The sequence below is a fragment of the Danio rerio genome, chromosome 3 (assembly GCF_052040795.2).
Source record: "Danio rerio strain M-AB ecotype USA chromosome 3, GRCz13ab, whole genome shotgun sequence".
Taxonomy (NCBI): Eukaryota; Metazoa; Chordata; class Actinopteri; order Cypriniformes; family Danionidae; genus Danio; species Danio rerio.
Window position 1 is genome coordinate 62,233,537 of NC_141023.1, and position 24,169 is coordinate 62,257,705.

A 24,169-nucleotide genomic window follows, 5' to 3' on the forward strand; every position below is an offset into this window, starting at 1 on the left:
AAAAAAAGGAGGTTTTAATTTGTTCAGTCTGTTCTCTTAAGCATTGAAGTGAAACATTCAGACTCCAGGCAAAAACTAATAGTTAAAATCCTGCAAGATATATGTTATAAAGGAAATGAGTGAGAGGACTGTTCATATGGGCTCCTGCAGCAGACGAGCAGCAGTTCATAAGGGAATGAAGCAGCAGACAAATTGCCAAAGCAATCTGTGCTGGAAACTAGAGTTGGAATGGAAGTGTGAAGTGAGAATGTGAAGATAATGCAATAATAAAGAACAAAATAATGGGAAAATGGCAACACCAAAAGAAATCAGGGGGGAAAAAAACAAGACTTATGATATTCAACCACAAATGGGTAAAGGGAGGTACTCAGGTGGACAAAGAAAAGAGGAGAATTTCAAATTTTGAGAACTTCGAATTGGGCATACAGGGCTTTTTTTAACAGCAGAGATTATCACACTTGAATTTGTTAACCGTAGATCATCCTAAACCTTGGATAAGCAGAATCGTGAGTTACCTGTAATCTGGTTTCACACTGCTCATAATATAGCTGGGGTTAATGACAAATCATACACTGCAAAAATGCTTTTCTTGCTTAGATTTTTTATCTTGTTTCTAGTTCAAACATCTAAAAATTCCTAAATCAAGAAGAATTTTCTAGAAAAGCAAACATATTGTCTTGTTTTGAGAAATAATATGCCAATATTAAGTGAGTTTTTTTTCTTAAAACAAGCAAAATAATCTGCCAATGGGGTAAGCAAAATAATCTTATCACAAATTGAAAAACAAGATTATTTTGTTTACCACATTGGCAGATTATTTTGCTTGTTTTAAGGAAAAACTCACTTAATATTGGTTTATTATTTCTCAAAAGAAGACAATATGTTTTGCTTGTCTAGAAAATGCTTCTTGATATAAGAAATTTAAGATATTTAGACTAGAAACGAGACAAAAAATCTAACTAAGAAAAATATTTTTGCAGTGTAGGTATTCATTAAGAGGCATTTCACACTCTATATTCCTAACCCCCACACTGCAAAAATATGCTTTTCTTACTTAGATTTTTTGTCTTGTTTCTAGTCTAAATATCTACAAACTCCTAAATCAAGAAGCATTTTCTAGAAAAGCAAACATATTGTCTTGTTTTAAGAAATAATATGCCAAAATGAAGTGAGTTTTTCCTTAAATCAAGCAAAATAATCTGCCAATGGGGTAAACAAAATAATCTTGTTTTTCAATTTGTGATAAGATTATTTTGCTTACCCCATTGGCAGATTATTTTGCATGATTTAAGGAAAAACTCACCTATTTTTGGCATATTATTTCTGAAAACAAGACTATGGGCTCTAATTTGACGGTCCATGCGCAGAGCGCAAAACGCAGGGTGCAAACGCTTTCAGGGCGTGTCAGGACGCATTTTTGCTAATTTAAGGACGGGAAATCTGCCTTGCGCCGCGGCGCATGGTCTAAAAGGGTTGAGTTTATTTTCTTAATGGGTTATAGGTGTGTTTTAAGAATAAACCAATTAGAATCTCATCTCCCATTCCCTTTAAGAGCCAGCTGCGTCGCGCCAAGAGCGCATTCGCTATTTACATGACGTAAAGTAAGTCTAAGTGGAAAAAATGAGCATTTCACAAGCAAACAGTTAACAGTTTATTAACAGAAAACTGTTAAACAGAGCATCTACGGGGGCGCTCGCGGACGCTGGAGAAGATGGCAGCCTAAACTGTAGCTCCGCTCCTTATTACTTAATAAATCGCTACCCTCCTCAATCTGAGTAAGAGAATTCCATAATTAAAAAGCTTAACTTCCAGAGAACATGCCCGAGACCCAGGATTTTCCACTTTTCTCTTCTTCGCGATCGCAGAAAAAGAAGAAACAAAATACGTCAGCAGAAACAACCTCGGCCTCGGCCTCGACCTCGGTAGAGCAAACGGACCCAGTTCTGAATGAAATACGATCACTAAGTACCCAATTGGGGAATATAGATGGACGTTTCGACACTATTGAAAGTCGTCTCGATGCTATATCGAATTCGGTATCTGTCGTTCACGAAACTTTATCTAATTTGTCACAAAGAGTGTCTTCAATTGACTCTCGTGTTACGGAAACCGAAAATAGGATCTCTACCACAGAAGACGCTCTGCAGACCCGCGAAAGGGAACTATCTACTTTGACGAAAACAGTGACTCGACTTCAAGCTAAAGTGGACGACTTAGAAAACCGAGGAAGACGTAAAAATCTGCGAGTCGTCGGTTTACCCGAGAAAGCGGAGGGCTCTACCCCGCTAGCTCAATTCCTGATGGAAATGATACCAAAATGGCTCGACCTTTCTTTTGATCCCAGGCTGGAGATTGAGAGAGCGCACCGATCGCTTGGACCTGTTCCAGGAGGCAGTGACCCACCACGAAGCGTACTTGTCAGATTTCTACGCTACGCGGATAAAGAGCGCATTATACAAGCAGCGCTGAAAAAAAGGTATATTACTCACGAAGGCAAACAGGTGCGCTTCTTTCAAGATCTATCGGTAGAGGTGATGAGGAAACGAAAAGAATTCGATGCTGTGAGGAAGATTCTGATAGATCGCAAAATGTTCCGTGGATTTGCGTACCCGGCCAAGCTGCGCTGTCTTTTTGGCTCGGAACTTCGTACGTTTAACACTCCGGCCGCGGTGGAGGAGTTCATTGAGACTTTGCAAGATAAGTGAGGGAGACGGAATTCTTAAGTATTCTTTCATCTGAGTTATATTTGGAGGAGTAGTGACTTTATTTCATCCGGATTCTCATACGCCATTTCTATTTTGAATGACAGATGTGACTGTTAATTCATATAACAGACTAATCATTTTTTCCTGTCATTTTTGTTTCAATGAAAACAAATGTTTCATTTTTTTTTTTCAACTTTTTTTTTTCTCTTCTCGCTGTATGGGTAGTCCGAGATTATATTTGTTTTATTGGAGCGGATTAATGTGAGGCAAGTGTCTCTCAAATATGATCCTGAACCTTATGTTGGTAGCAGGTATAATTTTTCTTTACCTGAGCCCAGTGAGGTACAGAGACCTAGGTTTAGGGGGATTTAGATGGCACTGTCATTTGGGGACAGAGCCTGGGGTGGGGGAGAGGGAGTTGTTTTGTCGTTTTTTGCTGTTCTTTAAGGTTAAAAATTTGCCCATCATATACTGTTATTGTATTATTTTCATGAAGAAAACTACAGTCTACTTTTTATTTTCTTTTACACATTGTGGTAATGGAGAGTTCGACTAAATTTATAACATGGAATGTCAAAGGATTAGGACATGTGATTAAAAGGAAAAAAGTTTTAACTTTTTTAAAAAAGGAAAAAGTTAAAGTGGCTATGCTTCAGGAAACACACCTATCGGATAGTGAACATTTAAAATTGAAACGAGATTGGGTGGGTCAAGTGTATTATTCTTCATGCATAAATAATCCCAGAAAAAGAGGTACAACTATTTTAATTAATAAACACTTGCCATTTATTTTGAAAAACCAAATTAGAGATCCTGAGGGTAGATTCATTTTGGTCACTGGCCTTTTGCATGGGCAGCACATCACAATGATGAATGTCTATGCGCCCAATGAAGATTCTCCCAAATTTATGTCTAAAATCATTTTGTTATTTAATGAACACTGCACAGGACTGGGGATCTGTGCTGGAGATTTTAATTGTGTGATAGATGAAAGACTAGACAGATCTTCATCAGGAACTATAGTTAATCCTAAATCTTCTTTGGTACTTAAAAAATTATGTAAAGAAATTGGCCTAATTGATAGTTGGAGAGAATTAAACCCTACTACTAGAGACTATACATTTTATTCTAACCCACATTGTTCATACTCAAGAATTGATTATATTTTTATTCCAAACACCTATTTTAATCTTGCATCTTTTAGTCAAATCGGTTCAATTACCATTTCAGATCACGCTCCAGTTCAATTAGATATTAAATTAGAAATCCCCAAAACAAATAACAAGACCTGGAAATTAAACTCTTCTTTGTTATCGGACCCCAAATTTTGTAATATTGTACGGGAATCAATACAGAATTATTGGTCAGATAATAAAAATTCACCTGTCTCTCCCACAATAATGTGGGATGCAGCCAAGGCCACAATTCGGGGATATATTATTTCTTATACTGCTGCGCATAAGAAAGCTCTCATAGCTAAACGACAAGATTTGGAAAAAGAGGTCAAAAGACTTGAACATCTACACAGCAGTAACCCCACTCAATCAAACTGGTCTACTTTATGTCATGCTAGGGCTAAACTTAACCTTGATCACACTAATCATATAAAAAAACTAATTTTTCTTTCCAAACAGAATTATTATGAGAATGCAAACAAACCTGGCCGATTGTTAGCATATCAGATTAAAAAGGAACAATCAGAACGAACAATCAAGTCCCTAAAGATGTCAAATGGTACCTCTACATATGACTCTGCCATTATAAATAATACATTCCGATCCTACTATGAATCACTCTATAGCTCACAAGGCAGTGCTTCACAACTACAAATTCAAACTTTTTTCAATAATATTTCTCTTCCAATTATTTCAGATAAAGATAGAGATTATCTTAATTCGCCTATAACTCCAGAAGAGGTCCTAGCTGCGATACAATCAATGTCATCCAACAAATCGCCAGGACCTGACGGTTTCCCCTCAGAATTTTATAAATCATTCTGGCCTGAACTTTCTAACATTTTAGTTCCAGCTTTACAAAATATCTTAAATCAAGGCACGATTCCTGAAACTTGGAAAACAGCAAACATCTGTGTAATACTTAAGAAAGATAAAGATCCCCAAGATTGTGCATCATATAGGCCAATTAGTCTACTTAATACAGATTCTAAAATACTAGCAAAGGTTTTGGCATGTAGATTAGAGAGTATGCTCCCCAAGTTAATAAAGCCAGACCAAACAGGCTTCATAAAATCACGTTATGGAACAGATAATATACGCAGACTCTTAAATGTTATTAATTTTGTCCAAGGTGAGGGACACCCAGCACTTGTTCTCTCCCTTGATGCCGATAAAGCTTTTGACAGAGTCGAGTGGGACTTCTTATTTGCGACTCTTAATAAATTTAATCTGGGAAATAATTTTATTAAGTGGATCCAGTTGCTTTACTCTGATCCTAAAGCAACAGTAGTTACAAATGGTCTCACTTCGACTCCATTTCGCATAGGAAGAGGGACGAGGCAGGGCTGTCCTCTTTCACCTTTGCTTTTCGCTTTAGTAATCGAACCCCTAGCAGAACTCATCAGACAAAACAGAAATTTCCACGGTATTTTAATAGGAGGGGAAGATCATCGTACCTCACTTTATGCAGATGATGTGCTCATATTTATGTCCAAACCAGAGCAGTCTATTCCAACATTGCTGGAATGCATCTCACACTACAGTAGTTTATCTGGTTACAGAATAAATCTTTCCAAATCCATAGCTTTACCCTTAAACACCCCTTCTTTGGAACATTTAAAATTAATCTCCCCATTCAAATTATCAGAAACTGGCTTTAGATATCTAGGAATCCATGTCACATCTTCACTTAAAGACCTTATTAAACATAATTATACACCTCTTATAGAAAAACTCAAACTTAATCTGAAAACATGGTGTTCACTCCCAATCTCATTTCTAGGAAGAATAAATGTAATAAAAATGAATGTACTTCCTAAATTCTTATATTTATTCCAGTCCATACCTAGCTACTTAGCAAATTCATTTTTCAAAGATCTTAATAAACACATCTCAAAGTTTATCTGGAACAATAAAAGACCGCGTATTAAAATTTCTAAATTAATGAAGCCTAAAGACAGGGGTGGAATAGGCTTACCAAATCTTCAGTTGTATTATTGGGCTGCCCAAATAAAAAACATGATTAGCTGGTGTAATGAGAGGACTAACTCTAGTTGGTTTAAAATGGAAGAAACAGCTTGCTCCCCTTTACCAATTAAATATTTACCATTTGTTAAAAATTATATAAAACTAAAAAAGATTTCTGAACATTTTATCATATCAAATACTCTTAGAACTTGGAAAGATGTAAAGACACATATGGGAATCTCCAGCCCTTTCTCCCTGTTCTCCCCACTTTCTTTTAATCCTGATATGCCTTTAACATTGCAAAACACTGTTTTTTCAGCATGGCGGGAACTGGGCATCTCTCAAATATCTTGCTTACTTTCAGAAGGCACCATAAAATCTTTCCAACAGATTGTAGATCAATATAACGTTCCAAAATCCAATTTTTATAAATATCTACAATTACGACATTTTTTAAAACCAAAGTTGGACAAAGGAGAGCTCAGATCCAAAACAACAGAGATCGAATACCTTTTACTGAATTCAGCTTGTTTAAAAGGATTGATAACAAGGATTTATGACACTTTGTCTAACAATTGCACTTCTGCCTGGTTAGGACTTAAAGATATTTGGGAGAAGGATATTGGTCAAACTATTGAAGAAAATGACTGGGAAATTGTATGTGATAATATATACCCGAAGTGTACGTCTCTTGGGATCCATGAGCTTAATTTTAAATTTTTTAACAGGATCTACTTAACTCCAATACGTATTAAGAAAATGTTTGCCAATGCCACAGACCTGTGTTTCAAATGTAAAAAAGATAAAGGTACATTCATTCATAGTTTTTGGGACTGTGGCAAAATTTTGCCATTTTGGAAGAAAATACATAAAGTACTGGAAAATATTCTTAAGCTAAATTTTGACATGACCCCAGCTTTGTACTTATTGAATCTTAATGCAAATAATCTGTTTGAAAAAGATGCATTCCAGTTATTTATTGTATTGGTATATTTAGCTAAAAAATGTATTTTGCTACTCTGGTCTGCATCACAAGCTCCATCTTTTAAAATGTGGATATCACAGATTGCTACATGGCTACCATTAGAAAAACTTACCTATGACAAACATAAAAAATCTGATAGATTTTGGTCAATTTGGTCTCCCCTTTGGGAGTACATAAAAGAGCTCTCTTAAATTAACACAACATCCTTGACATTCATTTACATTTTTTGTTATAACCTACTCTAAGATGATGTAATTGTACTTTTAATTATTTTTCACCTATATATTTTATTTTTTTATTTTTTACATTAATTTCTCTTTTACTTTCACTCTCAAGACTGTACATTCTCTTTATGCTACAACATTTTGATGTTAATGTTTTGTGAATATGGGCATACAATAAAAAAAAAAAAAAAAAAAAAAAAAAAAAAAAAAACAGAGCATCTACTGCGTGAGAAAGAGAGATAATGGAACTACTTTCACATTCGCTCTTGGATAGGGAAACCTTTACGCACAGACATCAATTAGTCTATAAATAAATACTTTTGTTTGTTAAGCGCAAATATTAGTTTCAAAACTATTTCTAAATTCAGTTCTAATTTCCAGCAAACGAATAAATTAACAATAATAACAAAATGTGCTCAAAAACCTGAGTTATATCCTAAAACACATGCTGTGCCCCATATGGTATAAAACCTGACAGGTGGGCAAATCTAAGCTTGTTTTTAATAAAACAAATATAAATATGGATATAATAAATAATACTGCTAATAATAATAACATTATACAAAAGCAAATTGTTATGAATGAACTGAAAAAGCCTCCCGAGATGAAGAAGACATAAAAGCAGTGATTTTTCATATTTATGTAGGCTAGAAAATAATATGTTTTGTAATATTTTAATCCTTTATATTTATATCCTATATCTATTCTTATTATATCCTATATATATCCTTAATATTTAAATTTTTTCATATGTAAAGATATTTGCCTATTGCTCTCTTGTGTGTATTAAGCAGTGCGTAAGCGAGGCGCAACTCTGCGCCGGAGTTTAGACTGGGTTAGTTTTGGTCTAATGAAAAATCTATTATAGATTCTCAAAATAGCAACGCGCCAGCGGTCCGCCTCAGAACGCCTTCCTTTTTAGACCAGAACGCCTATGGGCACACAAATGAGCGCTAATGCATTTGCTATTTAAACAGCGTAGCGCAACGCCTCAAAACGACTCTTGCGCCAAGCTGAAACTACCAAAAGACTATTGCGCCACACTGCGCCGGGTGTATGATAGGGCCCAATATGTTTTGCTTGTCTAGAAAATGCTTCTTGATTTAAGAATTTGAAGATATTTGGACTAGAAACAAGAGAAAAAAATCTAACTAAGAAAAGCATCTTTTTGCAGTGCAGGTTAACGTTCTTATTAGCATATTTGCGTTTTTACAGTCGCTGATTAAACAAAGGGCAGGCAGGTAACCTTTTTACACTGCATCTCCACATCATCACATTCTTGTCAGTTATCAAACATGGTGTTTTAAGCCTTACAAGAAAACAAAAGACAAAAGTACAAATTTATGAAAACAAGAAGCAGTATGTCATCTTACCATCCATTCAAGAGTTCAGACTTAGCTGATGATCAATAAAGCGTAATTGGCATGCTGTCCCGGGAGAGAGCCCTGAGCTTGTAATATCCTCGAGCCTGGGGCTACCTCCTGTTAGAATGGTGAGAGAGGAGTTCGAGCTCAGGTAGGTCTTAAGAACTCCCCTGCTTGTTGCCGTGTGAGAATTCTAAACTAAGGTTATCTTAGGTGATAATTTGAATTAGTTGATTGGCTATGGTGTATGTCTTTGGACGGTGGAAGGAAACTGGGGAACCTGGGAGAAACCATGCAAACACAGGGAGAACATGCAAACTTGATGTTGAAATGATGTTAAGTGACTTGTAGGTCTTTAACTTCTCTTTTTTAAAAACACTTGGATTTTCAATGAGATTGTTGTGTAGTCTTGTTCGTCTTATCCAATATCCATTGGGAGGGTGCTATCGCAAATAGACCTGTCAGACGAACACTGCTCACTTTAACCTTAATTTTGCCAAATAACAGTGCTTATCAGTGGGTGACAAGCTGTTATAATACGCTGAGAGCATTATGTAAATAATATATACATATATACACAAATAAATTAAAACATGTGCTTGTTTGTTGTAAAAAAATGTGTAATAATGACAAAAAAAAAAAAAAAAACTAGTTTTTGTGGATCTCTTCCGGGTGCAACATTCCTGCCGTTGTGTGGCTGGTATATTCTGGAAAATTTTCTTACCCTTTGGTTTCAAGTGTGGTCCTGAAAAATCTTTGTTCGAAAGGGGTCTCTACCCTTTCTCCTTCCCTTTCCCCTTCTACCCCTACGCCTTCAAGCTAAAAAGAATTGAGACACCCCTACCCCTTCACAGGGATGCGTAAAATGAGGGGTAAAGGGAAGGGCTAAGGGGTAGAATTGGGATTGGGTCTAAGTGCACTGAAGTCATTTTGAATATCTGAAGTGGATATGCAAAGAATAGGACACAATAATCCCTGAGAGAGGATCTTAGAAGAATGTTAAACTTGAGAATTGAGAATGTCACAAATAACAAAGAGAACCAACATCCTCTGCGCAATTGAGGGAGGTTTTCCTTTTTGAGAGAGGGACATAAATGCAGGAGTGATACTCACTTTATCTGCTCTGCCAGTAGTTTATCAGACTGCAGGTCAGTAAGTTCAAGCTGAACATCAGTGGGTGCACGCTGCAATGAATGGATATGAAATCATTTGCATTTCACTCTCAATTATTTAAAAAAATTTACATTGATTAACATCTAACTTGTCGATCATCGTCGATCTGCTGATGGTGTGACTTCTTTTGGTGTTGGCATGTGGGTAAGTGTATTGCCCTCATATTGGCTTGAACGAAACTTCAACTTTCTCATGAATGCTGTCACTAAGCTTCACATTTCATGCACAAAGAGGCACTTGCCTTGCAGTTTAGCATTTAGTTCACTCATACAGTAGGTGCAGCCACCTCAATAGCAAAAACCAGATCAGTCACCCAGTCTGCATCTGAGAGCTCTGGGACGTTTCCTCTCACAAAACACCCCAAATTCTGCTTTTAGGTCCCATACTCTCTTTAGCACCTTGCCCAAGCTGAGCCATCTGACAGTTGTATAGTAGCCTGTTCACTTTCAAACTTGTCCAAAAGTGCACAAAACTTTCTGTGAATCAGTGCTCAAAAGTCTGTGATTTAGTGCTCTTGCCCTTATGAAGATAGATTCAACTAGGTACTGGAAATATTCCCCAGAGATTTTAGTCCATATTGACATGTAGGCTGTGTCGTTGACACGATGCTCAATTGGTACTAATAGGCCCAAAGTGTGCCAAGAAAATATCCCCCACACCATTAAACCAGCACCAGAAGCCTGAAGCGTTGATACAAGGCAGAATGGATCCATGCTTTCATGTTGTTGACTCCAGTTTCTGACCCTACCATGCGAATGTCGCAGCAGAAATTGGGACTCATCAGACCAGGCAATGTTTTTCCAGTCTTCTACTATCCAAATTTGGTGAGCCTTTGCGAATTGTAACCTCAGTTTCCTGTTCTTAGCTGACAGGAGTAGCACCCTGTGGGATCTTCTGCTGCTGTGACCTATTCATTTCAAGGTTGGACATGTTGTGCATTCCGAGGTGCTCTTCTGCAGACCTCGGTTGTAACGAGTGCTTATTTGAGTTACTGATGCCTTTCTATCAGCTGGAATCAGGCTGGCCATTCTCCTCTGACCTCTGGATTCAACAAGCCATTTGCGCCCACAGAACTGTCGCTCACCAGATATTTTCTTTTTTTCGGACCATGTAAACCCTAAAGATGGCTGTGCGTGAAAATCCCAGTAGATCAGCAGTTTCTGAAATACTCAGAACAGCCCATCCAGAACCAGAACCAATGGCACATTCAAAGTCACTTAAATCCACTTTCTTCCCCATTCTGAGGCTTGGTTTGAACTGCAGTCTTGACCATGTCTACACGCCTAAATGCATTGAGTTTCTCCAATGTGATTGGCTGATTAGAAATTTGCATTAACAAGCAGTTGAACATAAAGTGGCCGATGAGTGTATGTGTGGTTATTGCAGTCATCCGTGAGGGGTTGCCACCATATATTTTGTGTTTATTTATTTATTAAAGTTCATGAATATTCGTCGGTTCTCTAACTCTTTCTTCAAGAGTTCACACTTAGCTGATGATTGATAGTAAAGCTAGTTTGGCGTGCTGTCCCGGGAGAGAGCCCTGAGCTTATAAGATCCTCGAGCCCTGGGCTCCCTCCCGTTGCAAGGCGAGAGGGGAGTTTGAGCTCAGGTAAATCTCGACGACTCCCCTTCCTGCTTGTTGTAGCTAAGAGTCAGATATGGATGTTGAAAGGTGTACTCAGAGTTTAGCTAATATATTTTGGATTTATTGTTTAGAGTGCTTGTTTTTGTTTCTACATATTATTTGGAAATATATGTTGCATATATGACATTTTATGTGTGAAATCCATATATGAACTTGGATGTCACATATGCCATTTGCATATATTGCCTTACATCAGATTTTTGTGTGGCTAGCAAAAGAACATCTAATTATTTATAAGTTTACAATGCAAATGATTGCAATGTTATTAGTGTGGATATGAGTGGATTTGCATGTGTGCATGCATGTGCTAACTGATTAAAATGAATATCTGCTTTCAGCAAGTACATTCTGCCGTTTGTCGACAGCGGATATCCTACTGTGCAGCATGGCTTGTACTGTAGCTCTGAATATGTTCCCACAGTTCGACAAGCAACAATTATTAAGGACTATTCTAAATTGTACAGTGCGCAAGCTGTTATTTTGTCAGCAATTGACTCTACATATGTGCTAGCTCTTTCCTGTTGGATCATTGTCCTTTATTGTTGCATAAATACCAAATTCACTTGAAAGAAATCGCTATTCAAAATTCAAATCAAACATAGTACATTTACCTACACACCACATTTTACCTAAAGCATGTAGAGTCATTTAGTATCTCAAAGTACAGTATTTTTACAATACAATTTGAAGATTTAAAGTTACTGCAATACACATTTAATTTATATTCTTCAAGTTTTATCACTAGGCCTTCTTTACATTGTCAAGCCGCCTTTCCATTGAACATGACAACTGGACATGACTGTCGGATTACGCCCCCTTGTGGCAGTCGCACAGAATTTTCAGTTGTGACGTGCACCATGGGAGAGACGCTGTTCTGGCAGTGTCCGAAATAAAGAAGTGCAAAAGCAAGAGACTTTATTTTCTGTGCGTTCACCATGGTCGAATGAGTAAATGAATACTAGAAACTCATAGACCGCTAAAAATATTGGAGGGAATGTGGAGACAACATAAAAATGTATTATTTATTACTTTACTACTCACATTTATTAAAGTATATAGACTTTTTCTGATTCAAAAAAATAACCAAATAAACTAGTATTTCTCATTTCGCGCGCACGAACCTGCTTGGACAACACTGGAATACATCACATCCGGTCGGCAGGACGCATACAGTCTAGTCGCAGGAGTTCAAATATTTCATCGGATCCGCAGCTCAATTCGGATCCAATTTTTCCACATACGGAGATGATCGGAACTTCACGCAACTCCTGGACTACTCTCCATTGGAAATGAATGACTTCCAGTCTGTCGCTTGTTGTTTGTCGTGTGCAGTGAAAAGGAGGTTTAGGGTGCTTTCACACCTGCCTTATTTAGTTCGATTGAATCACACTAGAGTTCGTTTTCCCTTTTGGTGCGGTTCGTTTGGGCAGGTGAGAATTCAGCAATCGTACAAGAGTGCGCACCAAAAGCAGACCAAATAAGTGTACCGAGACCTGCTTGAAGAGGTGGTCTCGGTACGCTTTCAAACGAACCCTGGAGTGGTTCATTTGTGGTGAGAAAATGATCCGTACTAAAACAGGTCCAACCGCAGAAATTACTGCGACTTTTGGACTAAACCAGCTGCCGTAGGCCGATGCGCTGTGCATTATGGGATATGGAGGAAAAATATTTGTTGACAGCGCTTTACCAATAGAGTGAGAGAGAGAGGGAAAACATTACCTGATGGATCATTGGTAATATTTACACAAGATGACTATGTGGCAGTTTAGCTAACTTAATATGTTCAACAACATCTGGCCAATGAGAGATGTGGATTTTGTCAGATGACTGCATTTTGGTTCGTTTCAACTGGTTCGAACCAAAGCCAGCAGTGTGGTGTGAAAATGACCCAAAGTCGGCAGAAGATGCAACAATGTATCATTTATTGCCTTTGGTCCGGACCAAATGAAGCGAATTACAGATGTAAAAGCACCATTAGAAACAAGACCCACAGTGATTGACATCAAGCAAGTCTCTTATGCACACTTGTTTGACAGAACAAATTCTTAGGGTGATAGTGTTCACCTGTTGATTTGGAACTGTACTTATACCTAGCAGGTTTTTTTGGGGGGGGTCTTGATTTAACAAGTATTATGTCAGTCATTTTTTTTCTTTTTCTTTTTTAAAGTCAACCTTGAATTCACTCTCTCTTCTTGAAGCCTTTTTAACACTCCTTCCAATCCCACACTCATAATCTTTGCGCTGAAGAGCAGCTGATGCAACAGTAGTCTCCTGACACACTGGAGTGGCCACTTTCAAGCTCTGAATGTGACACATCAGTTGTTTCATCTTGAAGACTTTAAAATATCTTGGCCTCATACATCTCTTTCAGAATAACATTTCTTGCTTGTGTTCTAAGAGCTTGTATTGGGTGCTGTTGGATAAAAGTGTCACCTTTGGCTTTTTCTTTTGGGACTGAGTGATTTGTATGCACTCGATGCATTCTGAGGACACTCATAATCTTTGCGCTGAAGAGCAGCTGATGCAACAGTAGTCTCCTGAAACACTGGAGTGGCCACTTTCAAACAAAGCAAAAACTCAAAGTTGAAGCTGCAAGCAGCATCTACAGATGAATCAGCTGGATTGCTGTCTGCAATTTATTTTCATCAGCTCTATAAATTCAGAAAAGACTCGACAGGCCCAGTGTGCGTCAATTAGCTGCTTTATTCCCAGGTTTTCTCTCCAGCATACAACAGCTTTTCAATTCCTTTCAATGCAGCATGACGCTTGCTAGAATAAATAACCTCTAAAAAACACAGAACATGAGGCCTTGATTTAGCAGTCTCCACAAACAACAAGTTTAAACAGTGTGTGTGGCAGTGCACAAAGAGAGCTGTTTCATTTTGCTTCTGAATTCTAGCCTGCAGCCTACTGACAACAGGGTTGAAGATCCAATTGCAGCGTCTTTGTTGACAGGGAATGGTCAAACAGGAGCAATCACAATCACAAGAGCAAACAGTATCACACAGGGCAATCCAAAAGAGAAGTCGAGTCACAGGTGAAGAGATCAGTTGGAAAAACCAGGCATGGAAAAACAAAGACAAGGGAAATGCTTTGTAATGCTACTGCAGGGGTGGCCAACCCTGTTCCTGGAAAGCCACCTTCCTGCAGATTTACCCACTGAATTGACCTGAACCAATTAATTAGGACCTGAACACCATGTGATAATTACAGGCAGGTGTGTTTGATACGGGTAGCAACTGAAATCTGCAGGAAGGTGCCTCTCCAGGAACAGGGTTGGCCACCCCTGTGCTACCGGGTAAGCAAGACTCAGCATTGAAGTGTGTGTGCTGTTTATAAAGTCCATATAATCAGTTCATAATGATCCTCTGACTGTGTGTGTAGTCAGTGGGTAACAGGAACCAGTGTGTGTGAGGTGCATGCTAGGAGTTGTAGTTCGTAAATGTGGCGTGTTTAGTTCTCCAGCTATCCGCAGTAGCTAGATGAATGTAACAGAAGCCTTGATTGACCTCCTATTTTTTCAATCTTCAACTCAATTTTGGAAAGAGGAGCCATTACTATTTCCTCCAAGTATTTGGCAGTTGTTGATTTAGCATGAAATATTTGGGAGAAACATCCATTTATTTGCATGTCATGGACAAACTGGAGCACATAGGAAACTTGCTCTGAATGTGACACATCAGTTGTTTCATCTTGAAGACTTTAAAATATCTCGGCCTCATACATCTCTTTCAGAATAACATTTCTTGCTTGTGTTCTAAGAGCTTGTATTGGATAAAAGTGTCACCTTTGGCTTTTTCTTTTGGGACTGAGTGATTTGTATGCACTCAATGCATTCTGAGCAAGCCCGGATTGGCTTATAGGGAGGACCGGGAGAATTCCCGGTGGGCCGGTCCATTTTTTGGCTGCGAGGGCCGGTATCCCTAGCTCCAGAATCTGTTGCTCTCAGCAGTCAGACTTTTTAATTTTATTTATTTATTTACTTGACCACAGCCTTTTTATTCATTATTTTACCGCAGCTCTACTCTTTTTACCTATTTTCTCGCAGCTCAGTGATAACTTAGATATAAGTTAGATGCATGCCCGGATTGGCTAATCGGGAGGACCGGGAGAATTCCCGGTGGGCCGGTCCGTTTTTTGGCCGCGAGGGCCGGTGTCCCTAGCTCCAGAATCTGTTGCTTTCAGCAGTCACACTTTTTAAATTAATTATTTTTTTTTTACTTGACCACTTGACCACAGCCTTATTCATTATTTTACCGCAGCTCTGCTCTTTTTATCTATTTCGTCGCAGCCTGGTGATCAGTATGCAGCCTGCAGGTTAATGATGATATTAGTCAGACGAGCCACCATTCAATGCACAGTTGATGTGGTCCATTGGTTAGTACATTAGGATATGACGCTGCGGATCTGGGTTTGATCCTCGTCTAAATAGTTTTTTTTTTTTTTTTTTTTTTTTTTTTTTTGTTAAGACATAATACTGTTATGGTTGTTGAACATTTGAAGTTCTAAAGCAGCTGTTTTCTCAAAACAAAGACGTAATAGTGTAATTAGAAACTGAATTGGAAATGTCCTTATTTTAATATAGTCAGTCATGAACTGAGGTGGGCCGGTCTGAGGCTTGAAACTCCAGGGCTGAAATGGAGTCCCACTCCGGCCCTGGTTAGATGAGTCCCTACTCAATGAATAGCTGTTGTGGTTAAGTGGAAAGCATGCTAGTTTACGACGCCGCAGACCCGGGTTCGGTCTGAGTAATTTAATTTTTTCATTTTTATTGTTAAGACAGATAATACTGTTAGGGTTGTTGAACATTTGAAGTTCTAAAGCAGCTGTTTTCTCAAAAAAAGACGTGATATTGTCATTAGAAACTGATTTGGAAATGACCTTATTTTAATATAGTCAGTCGTGAACTGAGGTGGGCCGGTCTGAGGCTTGAAACTCCAGGGCTGAAAAGGAGTCCCACTCCGGCCCTGATTCTGAGGACACTCTCATATTCTGCTAAAGGATGCACAAGCTCAAGAAAGTTTGGACTGGTGATGCTTTCACCATCTCCTCTAAATGCCATTTCTTGTCTCGCCAAATATAACATGATGTCTATTAAGCGAAACAAGATTTCTCTGTTCTTCTGTCTTTCATTTTCACTTCATACCTCACATTCTGCAGCCTGAGCATTAAAAGCTTCAACTAAATTTCCTTTTTGTAGTTAGCTCACCTCAACATACCATGATGCATTCTCAGGGATCTTTTCAACAGCCTTCCTCCAGTTGACAGATCCAGTTATTCTCCAGGCAGTCCTAGCTTTAAACCAGTGGTCACCAAACTTGTTCTTGGAGGGCTGGTGTCCTGCAGATTTTAGCTCCAACCCTAATCAAACACACCCGAACAAGCTAATCAAGGTCTTACTAGGTATACTTGAAACACCCAGGCACGTGTGTTGAGGCAAGTTGGAGCTAAACCCTGCAGGGACACCGGCCCTCCAGGACCAGGATTGGTGACCCCTGCTTTAAACTTTTCTTCTGTCAAGAAAAGCAGGACATAGAATTATTATTTTTTCTCACAGTATAGTCCAGCCAGTTGTCAGCAGCATGCCACTGGTTTGAAAAGACCATCCTTGTGGATTTTTTTGGAAAGCTAACTACTAGTTGACATGGCCCAATATAGTTGTATACAGTTGCTATTAACATTTATTTTAGACTTATCAACATGAGCTGGGCAAATGCTAAATGTCGATATTCAGTATCTCCTTCCTCTGTTATTTCTCCATACCTATCTTGAATCATTGATCCTTGTGTTGCTGGTTATGTCTTCCTTTTTCGTCACAGTATTGAATATCTGCATCTGCTGCTTCTGTTATGGCTCTATCCTTTTCTTGAATCATTTCTTCCTCAGCGGGCTCGATGTCTTGTTGTATTTCTTCACTTATCTCTCTTTCTTCCGCATTGGCTGTAACCTCTCTGTTATTTTCAGTTGTCTAAACTTTCTTATCTGAACTCTCTGTGGAAAAACAAATTTAAATACATTTTCTAAAATCAAACATATATATTGTCAAAAAAGAACTAGGAAAGGTAATTGAAAAAAATCAACCTGGAAAAATTAGATATATTATACACAGCAAAACCGCCAAAGTGAAAATAACACCAACAGTGTCAAATTTAACATCAGCAAATTGTCTATATGTGTCCACACTAAGAGTGTAAATTTTACACTTTTGATAGTGTTAACTCTTTCACACCCTTTAAGTGTAAATTCAACACTCCTCGTTAAGTGGAGGCGTGGCTTTTTACATCACTTTGGATGTAATTCGAAAATACACTTAAATTTCACACTGACACTGTCTTACAAATAACAACAGCAATGTTATTTTATTGCCATGCAGTGTTGAAAAATGTCAACACTTTTAATTTTACACCGTCTCTGTAAATTTTACACCAGTGATTTTGCTCTGTAGATTATCAATGTTGATTTCAATTACTTTTCAATTAATTACCTAGCCCTATAACAGAAGCTTATGGCTGTTTTTTTTTTTCAGCATTCTTTAGCACATCTTGCTTTGTTCACAACAGAAGAAGTAAACCCAAACAGGATTATATCAAGTGGAACATGACTTAATGTTAACAGAATTTACAGTTTTGGGTGAACTTTCCCTTTAAACTGAGGCTCTGTCCACATAAACATGAGTATTTTCAAAGCCACACTTTTTTCTATGTGGTTTCGCTGTTTGTTCACACAAAAATCAGATGACAAACCGAAATATTCTGAAAACTCAGCCAGGGTGAAGATTTTCTGAAACTCTGGGTACAGTGCGGACAGTAAAACCAGTTTTTCCTCATGACGTCAGCGTACACCCTATTAAATCCTTTCTGATTGGCCAACACACCTGGGTTCACACTAAACGCAGAAGACGTGAATGAGGTAAATTTCAAACATTCCAGGCAAACACATCCGGTATTGCCACCCATCTAGGAAAGGAGAAGGAGTACGGGTGGAAGCGGGGTTTCTTCAAAACGAAGATGGCTATTAAATGGAACTTATAACATATAATGGCTGTTATATACTAATATGAAACAATTAATAATATAAAATAATAATTTAATTAATATAAAAATAAAAAATAACAATAAACTATCTAATAATTTAAAACAACTTATAACTTAAAATGGTTTAGGAATCGTCGTGATTGGTGAGTCATAAATTGGAAAATGCGGGACCAACTGCAAGCAATCATAAGCACGTGATCCTCTCAAAATTAGTTTATAAATAAACTTCACTTAATTTTCGGTTTGTTGTGAACTCCCAGCCTGATCTCATGAGAAAATGTACGTATTTTACGTTTTGTCCGTTTAGTGGCTATGAAAATGTACGATTTGGCACCCACCCCTCAACCCAACCATCACTTGGAGATGAGCAAATCGTGCAAAATTGTACGAATTAGATCTTACGAATGGCGAAGCAGTGGCGCAGTAGGAAGTGCTGTCGCCTCACAGCAAGAAGGTCGCTGGTTCGAGCCTCGGCTCAGTTGGCGTTTCTGTGTGGAGTTTGCATGTTCTCCCTGCTTTCGCGTGGGTTTCCTCCGGGTGCTTCGGTTTCCCCCACAGTCCAAAGACATGCGCTACAGGTGAATTGGGTAGGCTAAATTGTCCGTAGTGTATGTGTGTGTATGAATGAGTGTGGGGATGTTTCCCAGAGATGGGTTGCAGCTGGAAGGGCATCCGCTGCTTAAAAACTTGCTGGAAAAGTTGGCGGTTCATTCCGCTGTGGCGACCCAAGATTAATAAAGGAACTAAGCCGACAAGAAAATGAATGAGTGAGTTTTTACGAATTCATACTAACCACTAAATCAGAAAGTTACGAATTGCCGTGAGATTGTGTTGGAACTCCGCATAAAAACTTCATTATCGCCTCACAGTCGCGTTTTTAATGTGGACAGAGGTTTTATTAAAAATAACGAAAGCGAAGAAAACTCTATTTATAAAAATACCTGTGTACATGTGAACACGGCCTGAGACGTTGTGTTCTGCCCTTAGCAGTTTTGTCAGTGTTGTGATCTGTGACCAGAGTGTAAAGTGTGCTGTTTGTCCGCAGGTCTGTTGACGGTGTGTGCAGTGAGCCTCTACATCAGTTACTCTCAGCAGGCTCTGGAGGAGCTGCGGCTCACGGTGGATGTGGACTCTCTAACTCACGTCCACATGTCCTACGGCTGGTCTCTGGCCATGGCCTGTGTGTCCTTCAGCCTGGAGCTGCTGACGGGACTCCTGCTCCTGCTGGCGGCTCATCTCGTCCAGCGCGAACCGGCCAGAGACAGACTGAGCCAGAGCGAACCCCAGAGCCTCAGACTGCAGTGAGGATCTGATCTCCATTCATCGTCAGCCTCCAGAGCCAATCAAACAGCTGCATCAATTATTGAAGGAAAGCGCACACACACTTGAGGACTAGCAAATCTGTCTTCAGCACTCGAGTCTGTCAGTATAATCACGTTTTCTTCAAGAACTCACATTTCCGTCTGCTCTCAATTGCATTCAATGTTCACAGCATGAGAATTCAAGCCATTGCAGTTTTACATGTGGTATCTCTTATTTTTTTACAGCACCCTACAGTAAAATCCAGCTTAACCCAGCCTAGGCTGGTTGGCTGGTTTTAGCTGGTCAACCAGGCTGGTTTTAGAGCGGTTTTGTCCATTTCCAGGCTGGTTTCCAGTCATTTCCAGCCTGGTCTTAGCTGGTCAGGCTGGGAGATGACCAGCTAAAACCAGCTTGACCAGCCTAGCCAGGCTGGTCAAGCTGGTTTTAGGTGGTCATTTTCCTACCTGACCAGCTAAGACCAGGCTGGAAATGGCTGGAAACGGGTGGAAACCAGCCTGGAAATGGCCAAAACCCCTCTAAAACCAGGCTGGTCAACAAGCTAAAACCAGCCAACCAGCCCAGGCTGGTTTAAGCTGGATTTTTCAGCAGGGCATACTGCATCTTAACCCTTATGTACTGTTGGGGATGTTTTCATCCACTCTGGGGTGATTTTGATATGGCCATAACTTTTTGTGTTTCAGCTTGCAGAATGATTTTCGGTGACTAATCGATCTTATTTTGACACATATTTTGAGAAAATGCTTTGAATTAAAAAGAAAAAACTCAACTATACACTCTTACAACCTTTTCGTTATGGTCATGATAAAAACATCCACTAAATTAAACTGCTTAAAAATGCATCAAATTATTATTATTATTTTTTTCATAAATCTGTTAATCAACCTCTGTACTGGGGTCAGTTCTATGTACGTTGATTACTCAATTAGCTGGATTTGGATATTGACGATTTGACACGATCCAGGATTGTTTCGTTCTTCAAATCTGATGCGAGAGTTGTTGTCATAGCAACAGTTCTGGTAGCTTAAACCTGCTCGGGAGCAGGCTCATTTCATATAAACAGGATTAGATGGTCAGTTCAAGCAAGGATAATACTGAAAGTATCTACCGAATTCTGATATTTTCCTAGAGTAGTAGTTATATACACTTTGGAAAATAGTAAATAATTTTTAACTCTATATATAAACAGTTAAAAAAATCTTTTATATATATATATATATATATATATATATATATATATATATATATATATATATATATATATATATATATATATATATATATATATATAAAACTTACAATCTGCACTCCGAAATAAAATTACAAAGACTGCCACCTGGTGGTTCAAAGAGAAAATTTATTGATATTAACTTTTTAGATCGCTTTAGTACAAGTTGTGTGTAATAATAGATATGCACAACATGCAACTTTTTTTTTTAAGCAATAATACATCAATTCAGTCATGAAAATGTTTTGACAGTTAATATGTTGGTCATTTGATGCTTAACAAAATTCGCAGACGCCTTTACCATTATCAAAATGCTTTTGTAAACATCCAGTTATTCTACTAAATAAATAGCTAAATACTCTTGACACATGAAAGAGTAAAGCATGCAGACCACAACAAATGTGTAAAGTTATTGCGTGTCATATTTAACAAACCGTTTCCTATTAATTTGATGTAATTTTGTTCACATGGATAATCAGATGATGTCAATGCGCTGCTGTGGCGTCAGCCAATCATTGCATTGCTGATCATGATTTCGAGGATCGATAGATCTGTCCTTCGCCACACACGCAGAGATCTCAGATCAGTTCATCCAGACATTTTAATCTGATTCGTGAACTTCATCTTCGTTTGAAGAACCAAATTAGCCAGAGATCAGTTATCAAGATTAACAGATCCATATCACAGATATATAATAGCCTAATTCTGGATTCAACAGATAACACCCTTCAAATTAAAGAAAAATGGGAATCTGAACTTAATGAAAAAATTGAGGATGATATTTGGGAAAACATATGTTCAGAAGCTCATAAGGGGATCAACAGCCATAACTGGAAAGAGTTTGACTGGAAAACAAAAATTAGGTTTTTTAGAACACCATTGATGGTCTCCAAATATACTAATCGTCCACAGTCAGAGGAATGCTGGAGGGGTTGCGGAAATGTGGGTAATCATGCACATATATTTTGGCAATGTCCGAAGATACTTGCATTTTGGCAAGGGGTAAAGATTGAGATAATGAAAATTATGCAGGTAGATCTACCTTTTACTCCCCTGTTTTTCTTGCTTGAAGGGATACCCCAGGATATATATAATAAAAACCAGAGATATATACTACATATACTTTTACTAAGTGCAAGAAAGACCATAACAATAAATTGGATGAAGCCACACCCTCCAACAATAGTACAGTGGATAGAAAAACTTGATTGTATATATAGAATGGAGTATATGACTGCTCAACTTCAACTAAAACTGGATATTTTTAAACAAAGATGGGCACCTGTTACGTTGTACCTGAATAGGACATAGTATTTCTAGCTCCTTTGAAACTGAAAATATTGTATGTTTTTTTTTTTTTTGTAATTTTTTTATTTACATCTGCGGCTACTGTCTTTTTTTTATTTTTATTTTTTAAACTACTAAATGTTTTTAAAAATTACAGGATTTAAACTCTTTAATTGCCAAATTCACAAATGATGTCACTGATTTGGTGGGGGAAAAAACACACAAAATGACGTATTTCCAATAGAAAAAGTAATTGTGTACTAGATGTTTCTTTATCTTTTATCAAAGTCTTGGAGATGTGAAACAACATTGACTTTGATGCATTGTTTTTGAATTATTTCTCCCTAATTTACTGTTTGTGGCCGTTTTTTGCCCCATTGACTTCCATTATAAGGGCATCCACTGTGTAAAACATGTGCTGGAGAAGCTGGCAGTTCATTTCACTCTGGCGACCCAAGATTGATAAAGGGACTAAGCCGAAAAGAAAATGAATGAATGTATAGTAACAACATTTTCCATCCATATAAACATAATCCACCTTTAAGTGCCATAATAAACATCTCTGATGTCGAGAAAATTGTCTTTAATGACTATGCTAACTTTTAACACAACACTTTGCAAGGCAGATGTTAAATAAAGCTAGTCATAATTGTGTTTGCATTTGTGGTGATTAGATTAATCTCCCTAAGGCTCACCATTGATTAAATGTCCAAGTCGACACAATGTAAGCTCAATTCAGAAATCAATCAGCCAGTAATTAAATGTGGGAATGATCAATTTGAGAAACGTACTGTATCAGAGGATGGGCCGTTTCTCTTGAGCGTTCTGAGTGTCGTTGTGTTAGTTTTCATTCAGTCTGCAGTAGGGAAAGAGTTCAGGCTGTAATGTTTAGCATTCCTTTCAGGGAATATAGATAATATTATGCTAATATACACTCACCGGCCACTTTATTAGGTACACCTTACTAGTACCGAGTAGGACCCACTTTTGCCTTCAGAACTGTCTTAATCCGTCATGGCGTAGATTCAACAAGCGACTGGAAATATTCCTCAGAGATTTTAGTCCATATTGATATGATAGCTTTCCGCAGTTGCTACAGATTTGTCGGCTGCACATCCATGATGCAAATCTCCCGTTCTACCACACCCCAAAAGCGCTCTATTGGATTGAGATCTGGTGACTGTGGAGGCCATTTCAGTACAGTGAACTCATTGTCATGTTCATGAAACCAGTCTGAGATGATTCAACTTTATGACATGGCGCGTTTTCCTGTTGGAAGTAGCCATCAGAAGATGGGTACACTGTGGTCATAAAGGGATGGACATGGTCAGCAACAATACTAGGAACAATACACAGGTAGGCTGTGGCATTGACATGATGCTAAATTGGTACTAATGGGCCCAAAGTGGGCCAAGAGAATATCCTCCACACCATTACACCACCACCACCAGCCTAACCTGTTGATACAAGGCAGAATGGATCCATGCTTTCATGTTGTTGAAGTCAAAATCTGACCCGACCATCCGAATGTCGCAGCAGAAATCGAGACTTATCAGACCAGGCAATGTTTTCCCAGTCTTCTATTATCCAATTTTGGTGAGCCTGTGCGAATTGTGGCCTCAGTTCCCTGTTCTTAGTTGACAGCAGTGGCACCCGGTGTGGTTGTCTGCTGCTGTAGCCCATCTGCCTCAAGGTTGGACGTGTTGTACGTTCAGAGATGCTTTTCTACACGCCTCAGCTGTAACGAGTGGTTATTTGAGCTGCTGATGCCTTTCTATCAGCTCCAGTCTGGCCATTCTCCTCTGGCATCAATAAGGCATTCGCACCCACAGAACTGACTCTCATTGGATATTTTCACAGTTTCGGACCGTTTTTTTTAAACCCTAGAGTTGGTTGTGCATGAGAATCCCAGTAGATCAGCAGTTTCTGAAATGCTCAGACCAGCCCAACTGGCACCAACAAACATGCCATGTTCAAAGTCACTTAAATCACAATTCTTCCCCATTTCGATGCTCATTTTGAACTGCAGCCGATCGTCTTGACCATGTCTACATGCCTAAA

General features: G+C 38.5%; 1 protein-coding gene across 4 annotated transcripts in view; it reads left to right on the top strand.

The window, feature by feature from the left end:
• The window catches only part of LOC100000694 (transmembrane protein 235-like), an 89,411-nt gene that overhangs the window by 27,298 nt on the left and 37,944 nt on the right, over positions 1-24,169 (top strand). The window contains exons 4-5 of one of the 4 annotated variants that reach the window (XR_015479330.1): positions 19,319-19,829; positions 20,153-20,434. Coding sequence is in view for 1 of the 4 variants with exons in the window: in NM_001386539.2 (NP_001373468.1) it covers positions 19,319-19,578 (260 nt within the window). In the remaining 3 variants the exon portion in view is untranslated. Of the gene's footprint in view, positions 1-19,318; positions 20,435-24,169 lie in introns of those variants that run through there. The other 3 variants (XR_015479331.1, XR_015479332.1, NM_001386539.2) reach the window with 3 other exon arrangements.